The 21,927-nt window shown below is 35.0% G+C and overlaps 1 protein-coding gene across 6 annotated transcripts in view; it reads right to left on the bottom strand.

Moving 5' to 3' along the window:
- TBC1D5 (TBC1 domain family member 5) overlaps positions 1 to 21,927 on the bottom strand; it is a 529,649-nt gene that overhangs the window by 50,618 nt on the left and 457,104 nt on the right. For 5 of the 6 annotated variants that reach the window (XM_076005553.1, XM_020289677.2, XM_076005562.1 and 2 more), the window contains one exon: positions 18,338 to 18,403. The exons of the other annotated variant lie outside the window; for it this stretch is intronic. In XM_076005553.1, coding sequence (XP_075861668.1) covers positions 18,338 to 18,403 — 66 coding nt within the window. The remainder of the gene's footprint in view (positions 1 to 18,337; positions 18,404 to 21,927) is intronic. 6 annotated transcript variants of the gene reach the window in all.

The following is a 21,927-nucleotide window of genomic DNA, read 5'->3' on the forward strand; positions in this document are numbered from 1 at the left end:
AGTTGTGGCAGACCTGGAGGTACTGACAGATCCCCGTTAAGGAAAAGCTTGTTGCCTCAAGGAATATGGTTAGCTGACAGTCTAGCTGTTAGATTGTTCAGGATCTACCTGAGGTTTTGAACTAAGTTCATGTTCTTCTCAGATGGGTTCCCAGCTAGTGACTGATAGTAAAGGGACTACCCATTTCTACCCATGACAGGACTCCTCAAGTAGGAAATCTTGGCTGCAGAGTCCCCTGTTGAGCTGGAAGAGATCTGTTAGATCTTCATGGTCTGCTGCCATCCTTCTGCTCAATCCTATTTCCTCCTCATTTCCTTTAACACAACGTTATTCCCCAATAATGGTTTTTTTTTCCCCACTTTTAATTACATTTCAGGGTCTGTTTCCTGAAGAAAACAGCCTGTAATGTGTGATTCTAGAGCTGAGCCATGAAGGATAGAAGGGCCCCAGAGGTTAGCAAAGGGTACGGAAGAACAGCTCCCAAGGTCTAGAAGCATCTTATGCTAAATTCAGGGCCTAGACTATGAAAATTCTACCCAGGCCTTTACTTCTCTTCTCTGCCTCCATGTCTCCTACCCAGCTCCAGGGCTCTAGGCCCTAACTTCCCTGGGTTACCTTTTCATTGCAATGATCTCAATAGCACAGGGTCCTAGAATATTAGAGCTGAAAATTATCTCAGGAACTATCTATTAGTTTATTTTCTCTTTTAAAAATTATACCACTAACATGTAAATATACTTTCATCATAAACAGATTAACTGTGAATGCTGCCTTTTGAAAAGTAACACTTTGAGATACAATTCATATACCATAACATTCACTCTTCTAAAGTATATAATTCAGTGGTTTTTAGTATATTTACTGAGCTGTATGACCATCACCATTCTTATTTTAGAACAATTTCACTACCCCAAAATAAAATCCTGTGCCCATTAGCAGTTACTCCCACTACCTCCCCCACTTCCCGATAGTCCTTGGCAACCACAGTCTACTTACTTTCTGTCTCTATGGATTTGCCTTTTTTGGGCTTGTAATAAAAATGGAATGATTTAATATCCAGTCTTTTGTGACTGGCTTTTGTCTCATGGCACAATGTTTTCAAGGTTCATATGTGTTGTAGCCTGTATCAGTAGCACTACATGCCTTTTTATTGCCAAATAATATTCCATTGTATGGATATACCACATTTGGTTTATCTATTCAGTTGATGGACATTTAGCATATATCCATTTCTTGGCTATTATAAATAATGTTGCTATGAACATTCAAGTAGAAATTTTTGTGTGGACACATTTCCATTTCTGTCAGGCAGATACCTAGAAGTGGAATTGCTAGGTCAATATAGCAACTCTGTACCATATTAAGAAACTGCCAAACTTTCAAAAGTGGCAATATAATTTTTAATTTCCATCAGCATTATGTAATCCCCACATCCTTGACAATACTATCAGCTTTTTATTTTAGCCACCCTAATGGGTATGAGATTGTGATTTTGATTTATAATTTACTGATTACTCATAATGTTGAACACCTACTCTCCCATCATCCCCGTCTTGGTTTTCTCATAACCTTTATATTGCTTTGTGCCCATATGTACTCACCTATCAGCTCCCAATTATTTGTGAGAACATACAGTGTTTGGTTTTCCCATTCCTGAAACACTCCACTTAAGATAATGTTTTCCAGTTCTTTCCACATTGCTCCAAATGACGTTATTTCATTCATTTCTATGGCTGAGTAGTACTCCATGGAATGAATATATATATATATATATATATATATATATATATATATAAAAATCATGTTTTCTTTATCCACTCATGAACTGATGGACACTTAGGTTGATTCCACATCTTTGCAACTGTGAATTGTGCTGTGATAAACATTCAAGTGCAAGTGTCTTTTGATAAAATGGCTTCATTTCCTTTGGGTAGATACATAGCAGTGGGATTGATAGATTGAATGGGAGGCCTACATTTATTTCTTTGAGGAATATTTATACCATATTCCATGGAGATGGTAGTAATTTGCAGTCCCACCAACAGTGTATAAGTGTTCCTTTCTCTCTGCATCCATGCCAGCATCTACTGTTTTTTGACTTTTTAATAATGGCCATTCTGATAGGGGTAAGGTGGTATCTCACTGTAGTTTTAATTTGCATTTCCCTGATGATTAGTGATGTTGAGCACTTTTTCATATGTTTCTTGGCCATTTGTCTATCTTCTTTTCAAACACTGTTAGTATCTTTTACCTACTTTTTGATGGAGTTTTTTTTTTTTTTCTGATTTGTTTGAATTCTTTGTAGATTCTGCTTATCAGTCCTTTATCAGATATATAGCTTGCGAATGTTTTCTCCCATTCTGTGGGTTGTTGTCTATTTATTCTACTGGTTATTTCCTTTGCAGTGCAGAAGGTTTTTACTTTAATTAAGTCCCATTTATTTTTGTTGTTGCTGTATTTGCCTTTGGGGTCTTAGTCATAAATTTGTTGCCTGGGCCAATGTCTAAAAGAGTTTTTCTTATATTTTCTACTAGAATTTTCAAGGTTTCATGCCTTATATTTAAGTCTTTAATCCATCTTGAATTAATTTTGGTATATGGTGAGAGATAGGGATCCTGTTTCATTCTTTTTCATGTGTCTGTCCAATTTTTCCAACAGAATTTATTGAATAGAACTTCCTTTCCCCAGTGTATGTTGTTGTCTGCTTTTTTGAAGATCAGTTGGTTATAGGTAGATGATTTTATTTCTGGGTTCTCTATTCTGTTCCATTGGTTTATGTCTCTATACCAGTGCCATGCTCTTTTGGTTCCTATAGCCTTTTAGTATAATTTGAAATCAGGTAATGTGATGATTCAAGATTTGTTCTTTTTAGTTAAGATTATTTTGATTATTTGGGCTTTTTTATTCCAAATGAAGCTTAAGAGTTAATTTTTTCTAGATATGTGAAATATGATGCTGGCATTTTAATGGGTAGTGCATTGAATCTGTAAGTCACTTTGAGCAGTAAGGATGTTGATCTACCAATCCATGAGCATCTGATGTTTTCCCATTTGTTTGTGTCATCTGTGATTTCTTTCATCAGTGTTTTCAGTTGTCTTTGTAAAGGTTTTTAACCTCCTTTGTTAAGTATATTCCTAGGTATTTTATTTTCTTTATAGCTATCGTGAGAGGTATTGAGTCCTTGATTGGACTCTCCACTTGACTGTTATTAGTACATAGAAATGCTACTGATTTGCATACATTGATTTTGTAACTTGAGACTTCGCTGAATTTATTTATCAATTTCAGGAGTCTTTTGATGGAGTCTTTAGGGTTTTCTAGATACAAGATCATATCATCAGCAAACAAGGATAGTTTGTTTGCCTCTTTTCTGATTTGGAAACCTTTTATTTCCTTCTCTTGCCTGACTGCTCTGGTTAGGACTTCTAAGTACTATGCCGAACAGAAGTTTTGACAGTGGGAATTCTTGTCTTATTTTAGTTCTAAGAGGGAATGCTTTCAACTTTTCCCCATTCAGTATTATGTTGACTGTGAGTCTGTCATATGTGGCTTTTATAATTTTGATATATTCCTTCTATGCCTAGTTTGTTGAGGGCTTTTATCATGAAAAGGTGCTAGATTTTATCAAACGCTTTCTCTGCATCTATGAGATGATCATAGGATCTTTGTTTTTGTTTAAGTGGTGAATCATGTTTATTGATTTGTGTATGTTAAACCATTCTTGTAACTCTGGGATGAAACCCATTTGATTATGGTGGATTATGTTTTTGATGTGCTGAATTTGGCTTGCTAGTATTTTGTTGAGAATTTTTGCATTTATGATCATCAGAGATATTGAGTTTTCTTTTTTTGTTGTGTCTTTGTCAGGTTTGGTACCAGGCCTCACAGAATGAGTTTGGGAGTATTCCCTTCTCCTAGATTTTTTTTTGGAATAGTTTCAGTAGGATTGGAATTAATTCTTTTTTGAATGTTTGGTAGAATTCAGCAGTGAAGCCATCAGGTTCTGAGCTTTTCTTTGATAGGAGACTTTTTATTACTGCTCCTATCTCATTATTTGTTATTGGGTCATTCAGGTTTCGGATTTCTTTCTGGTTCAATCTTGGTAGGTTGTATGTACCAAGGAATTTAACCATTTCTTCTAGGTTTTCCAAATTATTGGCATATAGTTGCTCTTGGTAGTCTCTAATGATCCTTTTTTTGGATTTCTGAAATATCACTTGTAATGTCTCCTTTTTCATGTCTGATTTTATTTCTTTGGGTCTTCTCTCATTTTTTCTTAGTCTGGCTAAAGGTGTGCCAATTTTATCTTTTCATAAAACCAACTTTTTGTTTCCTTGACCTTTTGTATTTTTTTTTTGTTTGTTTCAATGTCATTTATTTCTGCTCTGATATTTATTATTTCTTTTCTACTACTAATTTTGGGTTTGCTTTGCTTTTGTTTTTCTAGTTCTTTGATATGAATCATTAGGTTGTTCCTTTGAAGCTTTTCTACTTTTTTGATGTAGGCAATTATTGCTATAAACTTTCCTCTTACTACTGCTTCTGCTGTATCCTATAAATTTTGATATGTTGTGCTGTCATTTGCATTTGTTTTGAGGATTTAAAAAGTTTCCTTTTTATCTCTTCATTGATTGGATCGTACTGTTTAATTTCCATGTGTTTGTATAGTTTTGAATGCTCTTGTTACTGATCTTTAGTTTTATTCCACTCTAGTTAGAGAAAATACTTGACATGATTTCAATTTTTAAAAAAATTTTAAGGCTTATTTTGTGGCCTAACATACGGTCTACGTTTGAGAATGATCCAGGAGCTGAGAAGAAGAATGTGTATTCTGCAGCTGCTGGATGAAACATTCTGTAAATATCTATTAGGTCCATTTGGTCTATAGTACAGGTTAAGCCTGATGTTTCTTTGTTGATTTTCTTGCTGGATGATCTCCCCAATGCTGAAATGGGACTGTTTAGGTCTCCAACAATTATATTGGGGTTTATTTCTCTCTTTAGCTCTGATAATATTTTATTTATATATATGGGTACTCTAGTGTTACATGCATATATATTTAGAACTGTTATAGCTTGTTGCTGAATTGACCTCTTTATCATTATATAAAAACCTTCTTCAACTCTTTTTACAGTTTTTGTCTTGAAATCTATTTTATCTGATAGAAGTATAGCTATTCCTGCTCCTTTTTGTTTTCCATTTGCATGGAATATCTTTTTTCATTCCTTTATTTTTGGTCTATGAGTGACTATTTTAGGTGAAGTGTGTCTCTTGCAGACAACATATGGTTGGATCTTCTTTTTTAAATCCATTCAGCCACTCTACGTCTTTTGATTGGAAAGTTTAGTCCATTCACATTCAATGTTATTACTACTAATAATAGGTAATTACTTACTACTGCTATGTTATTATTTGATTTCTGGTTGTTTTGTCCTCTCTTTCTTACTTCCTTCATGTTTTCCTTTGTTAAAAGTGATTTTCTGGCCGGGCGCTGTGGCTCACGCCTGTAATCCTAGCTCTTGGGAGGCCGAGGCGGGCGGATTGCTCAAGGTCAGGAGTTCAAAACCAGCCTGAGCGAGAGCGAGACCCCGTCTCTACTATAAATAGAAAGAAATTAATTGGCCAACTAATATATATATAAAAAAAATTAGCCGGGCATGGTGGCACATGCCTGTAGTCCCAGCTACCCGGGAGGCTGAGGCAGAAGGATCACTCGAGCCCAGGAGTTTGAGGTTGCTGTGAGCTAGGACGCCACGGCACTCACTCTAGCCTGGGCAACAAAGTGAGACTCTGTCTCAAAAAAAAAAAAAAAAAAAAGTGATTTTCTCTGGTAGTTTGTTTTAATTTCTTGCTTTTTATTTTTTGTATATCTGTTGTAGGTTTTTTGATTTGGGGTTACCATGAGGCTTACAAAAAACATTTTATAATAAATTATTTTAAGACTATGACATCTCTGCTTACAAACAAACAAGAAAAGAGATATCTAACAGAAATTCTGCCCTTTAACTTCATCCCCACCCCCACTTTTTATCTTTTTGTTGTTTCCATCCATATGCTTTCATACTATCTATCTTTCGAATGGTTGTTGTAGTTATTTTTGACAGGTTTGTCTTTTAGGCTTCCTACTTAAGATTTGAGTGGTTTATGCACCACAAATGCAACAATATTCTATATTTGTGCACTTACTGTTACCATTTAGTTGTTTACCTTCAAATGACTTATTATTCATTAACATCCTCTTCTTTCCTATTGAAGAACTCCTTTTAGTATTTCTTGTAGGATAGGTCTGGTGTTGATTAAATCCCTTAGCGTTTGTTTGTCTGGCAAAGTCTTTTTTATTTCTCCTTCATGTTTGAAGGATATATTTCTCAGGTTAAGACTTTTTTCCTTTCGCATTTTTAACATATCATGCCACTTTCTCCTCGCCTGTAAGGTTTCCACCGAGAAGTCGGCTCCCAGATGTATCAGAGCTCCTTTAAATGTTATTTTTCTTTTTTCTGGTTTCTCTTAGGACCTTTTCTTTATCAGTGACTTTTGGGAGGTTGATTATTAAATGCCTTGAGGTAGTCTTGTTTAGGTTAAATCTGCTTGGGTTCTATGATCTTATTGTATTTGAATATTCATATCTTTCTTTAGGTTTCAAGTATTCTCTATTGTTATTCCTTTCAATAAACTTTCTATCCTAATCTCTTTCTATAACTTCTCTTTAAGGCCATTAACTCTTAGATTTGCCCCTTTGACACTATTTTCTAGATGTTCTAGGCATCCTTCATACTCTTTTTTATTATTTTTTCTCTTCTGACTGTGTATTTTCAAATAACCTGTCTTCAAGCTCACTAATTCTTTCTCTTGCTTGGTCAATTCTGCTGTTGAGAGACTCTGATGCATTTCTCAGTTTGTCAATGGAATTCTTAAGCTCCAGAATTTCTGTTTGATTTTTAAAAATTATTTCAATCTCTTTGTTAAATTTCTCTGATAGCTTCTAAATTTCTTCTCTGTGTTGTCTTGAAGTTCACTGAGCTTCTTCAGATAGCTGTTTTGAATTCTTCATCTGAAAGGTCACGTATCTCCATTACTCCATGATTGGTTATTGGTACCTTCGTTTTTTTTGAGAGGCCATGTTTTCCTGGGTGTTCTTGATGTTCATTGATGTTTATCGATGTTTGGGCATTGAAGAGTTAGGTATTTATTTTAATTTTCACAGTTTGGGCTTGTTTGAACCCATCCTTGAGAAGGCTTTCCAGGTATTCAAAGGGAATTGAGTGTTATGATCTAAGTCTTTGGTCACTACAGCCGCATCAGCACTGGGAGTGCCTTAACCCCAGTAATGACTCTTGCACATTCCTGGTGGTACTGCCTTGGAGGACTTGGGTAATATACGGGAAATTCCCCTTTTTGCCAGGCAAAGACTCTCACTTTTCTCCCTTGCTGTCTGAGCTTGGCTACTGGAATTGGTGGAGAAGTACCATGGGCATTCCCTCATGGCCACCAGTGTCAGGCCACACCTGAAGCCAGCCCAGTCTCACCCAAAGCCTGTAGTGACTATTGCCTGGCCACCTCTGATGTTTATTTAACATCCAAAGGCTCTTTAGTCAGAAAGTCATGAATCCTGCCAGGAATGGGTCCTTCCTTTCAGGACAGCATGTTTCCTTCCTTGCATGGATAGTTGTCAAATTTAGTATTTGTGCAGACGGATGATCACTGGTTTCTATTCAGCCATGTTGCTCCATCCCCTCACAGCACCTGACTTTGGACTTCCCAGCCTACAAAACTCAATGTGCCTTTGTTGGTTAGAACTCATTGTGCTACAGTTCTGGAGGCTGGAAGTCTAAGATTAGGGTGCCAGGATGGTTGCATTCTGGAGAGGGCCCTTTTCCAGCTGCAGAATGCTGACTTCTTGTTAGAACCTCACATGGTAGAAAAAGAGCCCAGTGACTTTTTGAAGGCACTGCTATGATGACTTTTGGGATTTTTTCCCCTATGTTTTCCCTCTATTAAAGTTTTCTAACTATTCTTTGGTCAATTATGATCATTTTTGTCTTTCTAAGAAAGCATATGCGGACAGAGTAATGCCTATGATCTTAATTCCCAGAGCCTATGAATTTGTTATTTTATACAGCAAAAGAGAATTTGCAGGTGTGATTAAGATTAGGAACCTTGAGATGAAGAGAATATCCTGGGTTACCATGTTGGGACAATCTAATAATGAGTCCTTAAAGTGGAAGAGGAAGGCAGAAGAATGAGTCAAAGAGATGTGAGTGAAGAAGAAAAAGGAGAGAGTTGAAGCATAAGAGGGACTTCACCTGGTGTTGCTAGCTTTAAAGATGGAGAAATGAGGCCACAAGCTAAGAAATATGGCATCCTTTGAAAGCTGGAAATGGTCATCAACTTACAGCTAGCAAGGAAATGGAGTTTGGTCAAAAGAAACTAAATTCTGTCAACATGGCAAATAGGCAAGGAAATAGATTCTCCCCCAAAGCCTTCTGATACTTTGATTTTTAGCTTAGTGAAACCTGTGTCAGACTTCTGACGTAGAACACTGGTGAATAATACATTTGTATTGTTTAAGCCACTAAGTTAGTGGTAATTTTTTTATATCAGCAAGAGAAAACTTTGTCTAGACTTTCAACTTAAAAAGCTGTATATAGTAGTCTCTCATAATTCTAAAAAAAATTCTTCTTCTGTATCTTCACTTATATCATAATTCTTACTTTCATTGTGTTAGTGTTTTTCTCTCATTTATTCTTGATCAGATTTACTGAATGTTGGGTTACTTCACTGTTTAAAGAATCACCTTTTGGTTTCATTTACATAATCTGTTTTATTATGTACTGTTAATCTCTTTTTAAATTCATATTCATTACATTACTTTCCTTAGATGTATTTTGTTCCATTTATTCTTCTTGAATTGTATATTTAGATATTTTATAGTCTTTCTTATTTTCTAATAACTGCCTTTCCCCTAAGGATCATTTTATCTCTATCTCTTAGGGTTTTGGTAGTTGGTACTCTCATTATCCATAGACTTCTAAAACATTTGTAATTTTATTTTTGATTTCCTTTTTAATTCAAGAGTTACTTAGAAGAATGATTTACAGTTATAAGTGGCAGATATGTGTGTATACTAAATAAATAAATATTTGGGAGGGGGGAGGGCACCAAGTCTATTGATAGACCTGAAATCTTACATGTCCCCAAATGTCTATTTTATCTTCCCATTTGAATCCCATTTGGCTGAGAGTAAGATTCTAGTTCTAGTTCAAAACATTTTTCCCTCATAAATTTGAAAATGAACTTAAATGTCTCTGGCCTTCAGTTTTAGCAATAAGAAATTTGATGTCTATCTGATGATTATCTTATAAAAAAACCTCTTTTTGGGGCATTCTTTCTGGAAAGAGTTTCCTCTTCATCCTTGAAGTTCTGTAAATCTTACATGGGGCTTCTAGGGATGAGTCTTTTTTACTTTCATCCTGCTTATGGGATTTTTTTCAATCTCCAGGCTAATATCTTTCTTCAGCTCTGGGAAATTTTCTGTATTACTCCTTTGATTATTATACTCTACTTATGATCTCTAGACTCTCAATATTTGACATTATAGTTCAAATTCTGAGTTAATCTAAAATTCCAGGTAGAAGCATTAAATTTTATTATACTCCTGGAAAAAGTTAGAATTTTGTGGATTACAACTGTTGTGAGCAGTTATAGCCATTAAATCTTATACAATTTTAGTTGTTTTGAATTCTTTCTGAAATAAGGTAGAGAGTATGCATTATGTACCTATATTTTTATATGAAATTTACAATATATAAGTAAAATTATATTCAAAGCTGTTGGGAAATTTTTGCATTTAAAAAAATTACATAATATTAACAATATCTTCAGAAGCTTTCCCAGTTTGTATAAATCAATGTTTCCATATTAAAATTATAATAAAACCAAGAAACCTTTTCTTCGATTCTAGATTTTACATGTACTGTAGCTGGGTACTACTCATTTTTTCCTCCAAACTTCCCTATACATACTTAAAGAAGTATACATACTTCCTTAATTTGCCTACCAAAAGAAAAAGAAATCAGAAAATTAGAATATACTATAGCAATGTGATATTTGCAAGATATTTGTCCCTGTATGTATCTGGATCTTTACAAATATTATCTTATTTAATCCTGATGACATTGTGAGGTGGTTATGTATGAGAAAATTGAAGCTCAGAGGGTTTAATTCACTTGTCCAAGAACATAGAGTTAATGTATACAGCTAGAAACATCGTAAGTTAAACCCTGAGTTGTCTAAACTTAAAGACTATGCCAATACACATAATTAATTTCTGTATCCTGGAGGGTGACTCCAAGGAACTATTAATTCAAAATGGCAAGAAAAAGAAAAAAATGGAAATAGGCCTTTCTATCCAATTTTAAGAATGGCTTTTTCTAAGGAACAGAAAATAACTGATGGGGCAGGGGTCAGTCCTTTTGCATTCAATTACAAGTGTTTCTACTTGAATTATTACACAAAGGTCAGATTTCACCTGTGGGGAAAAGCTAGCACAGTTGTGGGGCTATGATAAAGGTCTGCAGACATCCAATTTGGAATATCTGAAGAGGACTGCATATGCCAATGCTGCTCAATGGAAATATAATGTGAACCACATATATAACTTTAAATTTTTTACCAGGCTGATTTAACTATTATTGCTTTATTTTACAGCTTGAAGTCAGGAAGACTGATGGCTCCCAGTTTGTTCTTTTTACTTAAGATTGCTTTGGCTATACGAGGGTTTTTTTGGTTCCATACAAAGTGAAGAATTGTTTTTTCTAGATCTGTAAAAAATGCTGGTGGTACTTTGCTGGGGATTGCATTAATTCTGTAGATCATTTTCGGTAATATTGACATTTTAACAATATTGATTCTACCAATCCATGAACAAGGTAGATTTTCCCATCTGTTTACATCATCTGCAATTTCTTTTTTTAGTGTATCGTAGTTCTCCTTGTATAAATCTTTCGTATTTTTCGTTAAATATACTCCTAGATATTTACTTTTCTTTGAGGCTATAGTAAAGGGTATTGTGTTTTGATTTGAGTTTCTGTATTCACACATAAAAAGTAAAAAAAAAAGTGAAATTAATTTTACTAATTTATTTTATTTAACCCAATGTATACTAACTATTGTTGATCCAAAATGTTATCAAAACAAAAAAATTATTGACATATTTTATATTCATTTTTTTTCTCATAAAGTTTTCAAAATCCAGTGGGTATTTCATACTCACAGATATTTCTCAGTGGTCACTTGTGGCCAGGGGATACCAGTAAGTGTTGGGGCCAGTAGCCCAGGGGACGGCACAGGTATAAACTAATGAACAGTCTAAATTTCCAAATGTTTTTCACAACATAAAGGCATTTTGTAACTATTGTAATAAAAATATGATAATGATGTATCTGGGAGAAATCTTTAGAATGCCTGTTTTAATAAATTAGCTTATCAATTATTTATGGTATAAGAATAAGTACACAATCCAGAAAGAATTTGAAAGCAATTTGTTCCCGTGACGGGCCATAATACCCACAGGTTTCCTCTGCAGTTATTATTATGTTTAGCAAACTTCCTTTTCAGTGATAGTACTAAGGCCAGCTCTTATCAGAATTTATCTCTGAATTATCAAATTTCAAATGTGTGGCAGTATTAATAAAGAACCTGGCTTACATCTCACATAAAACCATATGTTTCTCCTCAGTTATGGAAATTAGTTCACTAACATTTTTGTGCCTTTGGGACACAAACATTTAGATCTTAAGAAAATGGAGTCACCAGCATATGTTCCCACAGGGTGTGATGGAATACAGTCTGCCCTCCATATCTCTGGGTTTTGCATCTGCGGGTTCAACCCACCATGGATCGAAAATAGTCAAAAACATGATAAATAATACAACAATAAAATAATACAAATTTTAAAATACAGTATAACAACTATTTACATAGCATTTACATTGTATTAAGTATAAATAATCCAGAGATGATTTAATGTGTGTAGGTTATATGCGAATACTACCATTTTATATAAGAGATGAGCATCTGTGGGTTTTGATATCCACAGGAGTCCTGGACCCAGTCCCCTATTGGTAATGAGGGACTGTGTTTCCTTTTGAGATCTGTAAGAAAAGCCCAAGTACCTGGAGTAATCCTGCCCCAAGACAAAAGAAAGTACCATCAGACTTCCCTCCCTTTTTCATATCTAGTACACATAGACTATGACCACGTTTGTACACCACACTGGTAAATGGATGAGACCTTGCCCAGGCTTCACTTGATAGCTCCAGAGCTGAGGGGTCTCAGCAAGCTTGTAACCCCATAAGCTGCATAGATTAAGAAAGATTAAGTTCAACAGAATGCTTTTCTAAAAATTTGATGACAATTTCAATGAGTTTTTTGGGGGGAGGGGGATTAAATATCAAATTCTTTCTGAAAGTTACTGGTACTCTAAACATTAGCTTAGTTTCTCCTTTGGTCATCTAGCCCTGGGGAGCAGGGGCCAGGGGGATGGTGAGCCCAGATCATGGGTCTACCAGATCAAGAAGAACTCCTTGTTCTCATGTTAAGATGTTTGGCCTTTATCTTATTGGTAGATTATGTGAGTTACTACAGATTTCAAACAGTTAAGCAGCATGAGGATTACAAGGGTTTGATTGAGTGAAGCATCTGTTGCATCGGCCTAGTCAAGAGATTACACAGGCTTAAACTAAAGCTGTGGTGGTAGATTTGAGATGTTTACAGGATAGAATTCCTCAAGCCAATACCTGGTGGGTCAAACATGCTTAGGTTTGAATCTAAACTCAGTGTATATCCAGTTGTGTGACCTTGAAGGAGTCATTGACTCTTTTCATAAGCCACAGTTCTCATCTACAAGTGGCCATGAGTCCTAAATGGATAACGTAAAGGGTTGAGCATGGTGCTTAGCATATACTCTCAATATACATAAACCATGCCTAATGGAAGGCATAGTGGTGGCTTCCAAACCTAGAGCACACAGTTTAATATGCAGTACTCTGGGCTGCATATTTGCAGGTTTTCTTCTGGTGGGACCTCTGCTGGTGGCACACTGGCTGTACTTCTCAATGATATCCCACAGACTTTAGCTAACTGGCTCCGGGCAAGGGAACATTGTATATGATTCACATAAGATTGTCTGGCAGAGCCACTGAAATCCAGGCCATGTTCTGCTTGTGTAGTCAGGTTCCCGGGTGTGAGCTGCATCTGCCAAGAAGAGCTATCTTTTTTTCCCTAAGTTGCACAGTTACTGTAGGACTAGACATGGCTGTGTCTAGGTATATTATATCCTTCCTTCATTCTCCATCCCTCTGAAACATTCAATAATGATTGTGTCCCATGTGTTCCAAGTCAATGGAGGCTATTTGTCAAGAGCCTAAGTTGACTGAATGAGCTTCACAGGCATCAGTGAGAAGGTGGGAGGGAAGGAAAGAGGAGGGAATAGAGTATTTATTAAGTTCCAACCATATCACATAAATATATAATATTTCCATGGCTTTTCTCTTATTAAACCCAGTGGGAAGTAAGAACAGGGGCTGGGTATATTCCTAAAAAGATAGGCAGGACACCAGTAGACAAAAGACTCGCTGAGGGAGTTGGACACTGGACAACCAAAGGCAAAATGTTCAGGAGTCTGAGGGGTTCAGGGAGGGGGGCTTGATGGGGAAGCACAGCCCAGAAGAGCAGAAAGGAAAAAGCCAGGGAACCCCAGTGTTGTAGCCATAGAAAGGGGATCACCTTGACTTGATATAGTGACCAGAAGAAAACAAGAGACATCTGGGCCCCTATCTAGTAACACTTTGTTACCTTGAAGACTTGAGTGATGGAGCAAGAAGGCTGATGTCTACTCATAAAGACACACATCTTGGCACTACAAGACAGCGAATGGAAGCAGCTTGTATTGGAAGCTCCTGGAATAGACATGCTGAGTCTAGCCTGAACACAGAAGTCAAGCACTGTTGGATCAGGTACTTGCAAGCAAACATATGTTTTTAGAATATTGGAAGTGATAATTGAGAAAAGAGAGAATTTAATTCTAAAAGCCAGAATCAAATTATAGTGTTTGAGAAAAACACGTTAATGGTATTGCCATCAGCATTACTACCCTGAGTACATAGCGCCCTAGAACCCTCACTGTGGGGCAGGTGTGATATTGTCCTGCAACAGTCCTTGAAGTAGCCACTCCTATTCTCTCTTTAAAAATTAAGAGGTTAAGGAACCTCCCCCGGGTCATCTGGCATGACAGTGATGGAGCCAGGATTCAAACCCAGGCCCAACTCCAGAGCCTATGCTGGGCAAAGCCGTGTCACTTCCTAATAAGGGATATGCCAAGTGGGCTGTAGTAAATGTAACCTTAAATTAGATTAAAGAAAAATAGAATGAAGCCTTTTGAAAGTAAAGGGCAAATTCTGATCTTGTTCTCAGTCCAAAAACAACTCATTTATTCAATGTCTTTTTGAATAGTCATTCCACAAAAATGCATTTTCTAATTGATGCTTCCTCAAATTAGTTTTACATATATTTCTCTGCCTTAAAGTGATTATACTAAACATAATGGAACTATTTATTCTGCCTTAGGTGTAGCACTTCTCAAAAACAATGAGAGCAGCAAATACGGTGTCATCTATGAGGATCATTTTCTTGCTTTCTGGTCTCTTCCCTCACTCTTGTGAGGAGGAGCTCTTTTTCTTGTCATTGCTCCGTCCTAGTGTAGTTGACTTGACATCCTTCTCCTCATCCTACCAATGTGCTGCTTGTCATTTGCGCTGGGACATTTCTGTTGGTGCTTGCTTCTTGATGGTCTAGAGGGAAAGTTATTTCCATACAAGTGAGCTCTTATCACATTAATGTGACTCTCACAGTAGTCCTCAATTTAAAAAGTATTTTTTCTTTCCTGGAAGGGATCATAAGAAACCACTTAGCAGTGGTTACCCTTGGGGAAATGGGCTAGCAGAAAGAGGTAAGAAGAGAAAATGGAGTTTCCCTCTCTCCATTTTTCATTTAATACATTTAATTAATTGAAAGCATCTAATGTTATATGTGTTTTAGTTTTACCTTAAGAATATCAACAGTGATTACCTGGGCAGGAAGATTTTTGATCTTTTTTTAATCCTTTTTATATTTAAAAATACTCTGATGATATAATAATATCCATGCATACATGTTTGTATTCACATCCATAAGTACATATATATAAATATAAATTTTAAAGATGCCTATAGAAATTACTTAAGAAATCAAAATTTCTTTTTTAAGGCCCATTATATGATTATACTTAAATACAGTTGCCCCTTCGTATCCACGGGGATTGGTTCCAAAATCCTTGCAGATACAAAAATTCATGGTTGCTCTAATCTCATATAAAATGGCAGTAGTATTTGCATATAACCTATTCACAACTTCCCATATATTATACTTGTAGTAATCTCTAGATTACTTATACCTAATACAATGTAAATAGCTGTTATACTGTATTGTTTAGGGAATAATGACAAGAAAAACAATCTGTATGTGTTCTGTACAGAAACAATTTTTTTTCCTCCAAATATTTTCAATCTGTGGTTGGTTGAATCTACAGATGCGGAGACCATGGATACAGGGGGTTGACTGTACTTCTGTTGTTATATTAAATAAATTCTTAATTCTCTTTGGAAAAAGTATGTGTGTGTCTTCTGTGTATACCTGTGTTTTAAAGCTTTTTGATTTGAGAATAAATTCCTAAATATCTCTTGAAAAAGGTTTCTAGGGGTAGGTATACAATTTTCAAAATGAATTTTGAAGACTCATTAAGTCTTTGAAAAACAAATTCTGCTGTGGTATATTTTTTTATGACTGCAACCTACACTGTAACATATAAAATGGAACTTCCCAATAATTCTCTAAAAATTACTTATTGACCTAAATTGTAGAACTTCACTTTATACTTGGTTATTTCCTTAAAAAATTAGATCCCATATAACTACTGTGTGTTAAAAGTCAAAGATACAGACATAAACTCTTATTTAAAAAGACTATATATGATCAAAGAATCATTGAAAGTATTGATATTTACTTAATTTCTTGAAATTTACTTCTTTACTTTGAAAAAAGATGCTTGAAAAAATATAAATAGTTTAATTCCCTGAAATTAAAAAGTGTATCTACTCTTGAAAAACAGGTGACAATAATATCTTTGGCACCTCTGATGAAGTTCTCCAACTTCTAATATTACTGATCTGATTAAGCATAGATAGAAAGGTTTTTGTTGCCACAACTATTTTGGTTTACTTCTACTTCCCTTTGCTTCTTGGTACTCTTCAGGAAGTATGTTGAGGAAAACAAAAAAGTAACTTCTCCAAATCAGGGTAAGTGTCTTCTCATTGTCTCATCATTGTCAGAATCATTACCATAGATCAGAGCTGTTTATTTGTGACTCATTTCTATTAAAGTAGCTGGAACTTTCCCTATCAGACTGATAACAATCTCTGTCAGAGTGTGGGAGGCAGAGGGGATTCTGAACAGAGCATCTAGAAAAAGAGCTGGTTCCTGACTATGCAGGCTTCACTGGGTCATGTAAAACAAAGGTAACGATCAAGCAACTGGATAAAGCTGCAGGGAAATCCAAGGGGACAATGAAAACAGAGCTTGGCACATAGTAGGCACACAATAAATACTCGTAGATGAATGAGATGATTCTACTAATATAACACAAATTATTTGAACAAAATGATATAACCTCCCTCTTCAAAGTTCTGTTAAGAGAGTAACATTGCTCACATGGCTCTGCTCTATAGGAAAAAAATAGATTGAGCAATAGCATCGAAGCAAAAGTCAGAATAAGCAAGCCAATCCTCGGCTCTCTCTTTCCAGAGACATAAATTGGGCTCCATAGCCCATGTTTTGCAGAGAAGCCAAAGATCTACTCTGTAGTAAGTAACTCTGAGACAACTAAACACTTGTTAAAACGTTGTCTATGGGGCTCAGAATTTAATTTTAGGGAACAAATATAAGTCCTGTGAATTCTCACCATATCAGATGATCACATTAATATTCATCAAAGTGCAAAGCTACAGAGAAATCATGCAGAGATTATCTGCCTTTTCTATTTTCCATGCTACTTACTATACCCCTTTATTACGTACATCACTTAACAGACACCAAGAAGAGTAAACAGTTCTTCATAGAATCCCTGAGTTAGAAAAGCCCTTAAAGGTCATCTGGTTCAATTACCAGAATACAGCCAGAAACTGTACCTGTGAAACATGGAACTATATATAGAAGTGAAAGCACACTCCTCTGTTGCCTCAGTGTGGTTTTTTTCTTGAAGTTAAGCCAATACATAATCTCTTAATCACAATCCTTTTTTGCATTTATTTATATCACTATCAAAACAATATTTTAATACTATTAGCATGACTATACTATATGGACATTTTAAATTAAGAAAAATATGATATGAATTTTTTAATTAATACTGCTATCATTTTAGTCTGAATTTGATTAGAAGATTCTTAAAGTTAGTCTACGCTTCTATTTAATACAGAAATCCTCTCTATGGCATATTTCATCTAAAAGATTGCATAATAAAAGATTAATGTGGCAATGTTAAATATTTACATGCTTTAAAATTCCACAGGAGGTAGTAAATATGATTATCACTTTTTGTTTTTCTTAAATAAACAGTTTTTTTCTATATTTTAAACAAATGGATATGATATTAAAATGTTCTTTTTATTATAAACCATTGCCAGTTACTGTATATGGAGATTTGCTACATACAACACACTTTGTGTTAATATAATTCAAAGGCTATACTTAAAAACATTTCAAAATCAGGATGTAATCATTTTAGGTAAGATATAAGTACTTCTGGCTAATCATAGCAAATAAACTGTCTATTTCAGAACTAATTTGTCAAATACTGCACCTGTGTAACAAAAAGAACACCTTAGTGTGAGCTGCCACACAAAGTGTAATGTGTTAAAATAACCACACAATATAGGATGAATCATATTTTGCAAAGAAAGAGGCCTGTGCACACTTAATAGAAAACTCACATCACAGCCAGATTCAGCAACACCAAGATATGAGATGAGTAGGGATTTTTGTTCTAAACAACAGTGCCACTCAGTGGCTGAAAAATGGTAATGAACTGAAAACACTATGAATGAAGGGTGGGCAAAAGGAAAAATGGAGTTTTGGAGTAGGCAATTATAATACTGTAGGCAGAGAGAGATGGAGAGAGAGAGAGAAAGAAAGAGAGAGAGGGAGAGAGAGAGAGAGACGCTATATGTTGCTATGGTAACTGTACCTTGGAGGTCAGTTAGCGTCTGGACAGGAACAGAAACCTGAGCATCGTTTCCTGTAACTACATCTCCTAGATTTCATAAGAAAAAATAATTAGATTTCACAAAAAGGAAATAACTTTTCTTTCATACTCAATGTTGTAATACTTTTATCAAATTATTAAAAATATAGTACAACAAAAAATACGGCACAAGCTTAAAAAATTAAAATAGTTTTAAAGGAAATAATTTTTAACAGTGTTTCCTAAGAAGCTTTTGTGTTTGTTTTGCTCAAAGAAAACATAAGAAAGTTTCTACTAGTCTAGAGTATAGGAAACCTTAGCAATCAAAAGGTTTTGCTGAGCAGATTTCGTGGTGCTTAATATTTTAATATAAAATATTTTTAAAGGAAATAAAATTTAAGAGTGTTTCTTAAGAAGCTTTTGTGTTTGTTTTTCTTAAAACATAAACAAGTTTCTACTAGTTTCAAGTATAGGAAACTTTAGCAATAGAAAGATTTTGCTGAACAGATTTCATGATGCTACAAATATTAGTGTGATATTATAGTTTATTTTGAAAAATTTTTTTTATCCAAACATAAGCTATATGTTGTTTATTTAAAAATAGGTATTCTTGGGCCGGGCGCTGTGGCTCACGCCTGTAATCCTAGCTCTTGGGAGGCCGAGGCGGGCGGATTGCTCAAGGTCAGGAGTTCAAAACCAGCCTGAGCAAGAGCGAGACCCCGTCTCTACTATAAATAGAAAGAAATTAATTGGCCAACTGATATATATATAAAAAATTAGCCGGGCATGGTGGCGCATGCCTGTAGTCCCAGCTACCCGGGAGGCTGAGGCAGAAGGATCACTCGAGCCCAGGAGTTTGAGGTTGCTGTGAGCCAGGACGCCACGGCACTCACTCTAGCCTGGGCAACAAAGCGAGACTCTGTCTCAAAAAAAAAAAAAAAAAAATTAAAAAAAAAAAAAAAATAGGTATTCTTTTGAAATTGATTCTGTCCTATATAAGATAAAATTTATTTTTAACTAAACTTGAAACCAACTTCTTCAACGATAAGATAAAAACCTAAATAAGATATAATTTCATATTAAGTAATGAAACGATTTCATAAGTTACCACATGTACTTATAAATGTCAACATGTAAAAATAAATCTGTGAACTGCATACCCTTAACTTGATATACTTATTATAGGCAAGATTTCATTTACAAATTGGACTTATAGTAAGTGCTTAAAATAAAGATGTGTTCATATTAAAAAGCAATTAAAAATATAGACAAAGGAAACAGAAAGAAAAAAAACCGAGTGCATTTTAAGAACACAAGAAAGAAATGAAAAGGAGCATAACAGGAAATCTTGTGAAGAACTTGAGGTGCTCTAACATTTAGAAGGAAGACTTTTCGGTTCTTCGATTTCCTTCCTGGATGACAAAGATCAGCACTGAGTACAGTCATTGTCAACAGAATATCCTCTGCAGATACCACCATCTGAAGACATATGCCATTTTGAGAATAACAAGCTAAAGAAAAAGTGTTTTTTAAAAATACCATATTTTCTATGTATAATAATTTATGATTAATAGACTTACCTCCCCCTTAGATTTTATATAATATGTATAATAAAAAAAACCCAATTTTTGAATTAAATAACATGCCCTCAGTATCCTGACCACTTGCTATAATTAAGATTTATAGCACGGCCAGCTCATCTGGAAATTGGTGGGTTGTAATTATATCATTCCTATCAATTAACAGTACATATTTACAGTTTTCTATAATTGAAATAATATCTATAAATAGGAATACATCCCCCAAAAATAATAAACAGCTTTTAGCAGAAATAGGCCTCAGATTTTCATAATATAGCTTACTCTAAATTCACTGATAAATGGTATGCCTACTTTTTATGTATTTGAAGGAGATTTTCACTTCTATGCCTGCTACCCATTTTACTTTGCTTCTTCTAGATCACCTATTATTATATGTAATAATATATAGAGACTGGAAACTCATTTTAATATTAAATATCCTCAAGAAAATTTTGGGGAACATCTGTGCTGCTGCTTCTTTCTTTCATTATCCCACCCCCCCCACACACAAACTAAACTCATTTCAAGCAACATGTATGAACTTGGGTTACAAATACAACTGTCCCCCTATATGAGCATAGGAGCACAAATAATTGAGAGTTAACTAATCTATGAAAACCATAAACAGTTTTGTCTTTATAAACAAACATTTTTCAAACCAACTTTCAAATTTTCCAGCAGAGTACACTAAAAAGGCTATTACATTATCTTTCCTCAGAGGCACTAAGTAGATGATTCTGTTCCGAGATAGTTAGAAATCATATCCCAACATGAGCCTCCTGACAGGCTAAATATTGTGTTCACTAATCTATGGGGCCAGGTGACATGCTTGCAGATTTGTCAGTGTGACAGCACAGCAGGATACTTGTGGGAAATACCAGCATGAAAAATCAATGATGGAGAAATATTTTTCATTGTATAGTTAATAAATATATCTTTTACCAAAAGAACCATAGATTTTTAGAGCTGGGAGATTCCCTAGGGATCAGCTCAAACCTGCTATTTTACAGAGAGGAAACAAAGGGTCAGAGAGCTTCAGGGTGTCCTTTAGGTTCGTCAGTGGGTGTGTGAAGGAAGAGTATCAGACCACGATATCTTCTGCTTCTCTAAACTATTTTCTTTGCCCTTTATTTTATTCAAACCTTTATGCAGGGAGGGGTATTAGCTGGAATATTCATCTTTAATATGAAGGTCTGACAAGCTTTTTTGGTAGATTGACATGAGAAGAAGGAATCAGAAATAAAAATATAAAAGGGTTGCCAAACAAGGCTACTTCCTTTCAGCACAGGGATCAGTTATAAAATGCCCTAGTGAGATTCATGTTCCAAATACTTTGCTTAAGTGCTCTGTTGTCTCCTTATAACTGGGGACTCAGTTTTCATCAATTGTTGCATCTCTATGCACTTCCTTTCTCACTTACTGTGATATTAATACTTGACATTTCCTTAGAGATACAACTTTATATTTCTATAGTCATTTGGCTTGGTTCCTCAGAAAATTTAAGCTACAACATTAAGAGATTCTCTGACTCATTTGCCTGCCATCAGTTAGAATTACAACTGACTACAGCTTGTTATCAAAGCAATATTGAAATCATATTTGTTTAAAACAATAAAACAGTACAATTAAGAAATATATAAAATAACATTCATTTCCATTCTGGAAGTGGGCATGCCTCCTGGCATTAAAATACATTTACAACATGTTAATGATTTGAAGTCTCCTTTTTTAAAAAAATCATGTGTGATAGCTCTACATCAAAAAGAATGTAATTTTCAATGAGATAGTCATATATAAGGTAATTCCAATGGAAATTTAAATACTAATTATATAAAATCTAATATTTCACATAGGCAAAGAAAATAGAAAAGATAGTTAACATGATGTAACTAATAGAAGAATACAGGCACATACACATACACTCATTATTAAAGAATGCTCATCATTTTTCATCACTGGGGAATAAAGTCCATTTAACTTAAGTTTACCCATTTAAATGCCATATGTAAAATT

This window comes from Microcebus murinus, chromosome 1 (genome assembly GCF_040939455.1).
Source record: "Microcebus murinus isolate Inina chromosome 1, M.murinus_Inina_mat1.0, whole genome shotgun sequence".
NCBI lineage: Eukaryota > Metazoa > Chordata > Mammalia > Primates > Cheirogaleidae > Microcebus > Microcebus murinus.